At 39.9% G+C, this 971-nt stretch overlaps 1 protein-coding gene across 1 annotated transcript; it reads left to right on the forward strand.

The window, feature by feature from the left end:
• Positions 1-238: 238 nt before the first annotated feature.
• Positions 239-909, forward strand: LOC121939333 (sodium- and chloride-dependent GABA transporter 2-like; the record flags this gene model as incomplete). Its single annotated transcript, XM_042482372.1, has 2 exons — positions 239-472; positions 775-909. Coding segments are annotated over 2 exons (369 nt in total), but the record flags the coding sequence as incomplete, so codon positions are not given.
• Between the last annotated feature and the right edge of the window lie 62 nt (positions 910-971).

Here is a 971-nt window from a genome sequence, read left to right on the forward strand (position 1 = left end):
TTTCAAGGTTCATTGTTAATATTCAAACTTTCTCCTTATATATTTTTTTATTCTCAGGTTTTATTCCATATTCTAAAACTGTCATTCCTTATATTCAATCTTTGATTACATTTATTCAAGGTTATTTCAAACTTTCTCTCTGCATATTTTGATTTTTATTTAAGTTTCGTTCTATATACTGTCATTCCATATATTCAAATTTTCATGCATTCACGGTTTATTGTTTTTCTCTCTTCAGGGGTGTGTGTGTTTCTGCCAGAAACAGTGATGGGCGACCAGCTGCCTCCACAGCGTGGGGGGCAGACTTCCACCAAGGAAAACCTCGCCGCTGTGAGAGAAACCGCCCACAGTGGTCTGAATCCCAGAGGACAGTGGGCAAACAAGGCTGAGTTCCTCCTGGCCATACTGGGGCAGATCATCGGTCTGGGCAACGTGTGGAGGTTTCCGTATCTCTGCTACAAGAACGGAGGAGGTAAAGCTTGTGACAGAAGGGAGAGGAGAACAAATTTCAGCTAAAACATGAACGATTGTCAGTCTGTAAATTCGCATACACTTTTTTGAAAATGTATTTTATTTTTACCATTTTGCCTGGTCAGATTGGTGATTGAAACTTTTATTTATGATTAACGTTAAATTAAGTTGAGTGTTAGGGTTAATTTGGTTCTTGGTTATAGGGTTCAGATTTTAATTAAAACAAAAGTAAATTTTATTCAGTTTTTAGATATTGAGATCAGTGATGGTCCTCAGAGGATAACACCTTGTGTGTGTGTACAGGTGTGTTCCTTATACCTTACCTGTTGTTCCTGGTGCTGTGCGGCATCCCCCTGTTCCTCCTGGAGACCTCACTGGGACAGTACACCAGCCTGGGAGGGATCAGCGCCTGGAGGACTATCTGCCCATTATTCGGAGGTACACTTATCTAATTATGTTATCAGTGGAGCCGTTTGTGCACATAATTAATTAATTGTTTT

This window comes from Plectropomus leopardus, unplaced genomic scaffold (genome assembly GCF_008729295.1).
Source record: "Plectropomus leopardus isolate mb unplaced genomic scaffold, YSFRI_Pleo_2.0 unplaced_scaffold45606, whole genome shotgun sequence".
NCBI classification, from domain to species: domain Eukaryota; kingdom Metazoa; phylum Chordata; class Actinopteri; order Perciformes; family Serranidae; genus Plectropomus; species Plectropomus leopardus.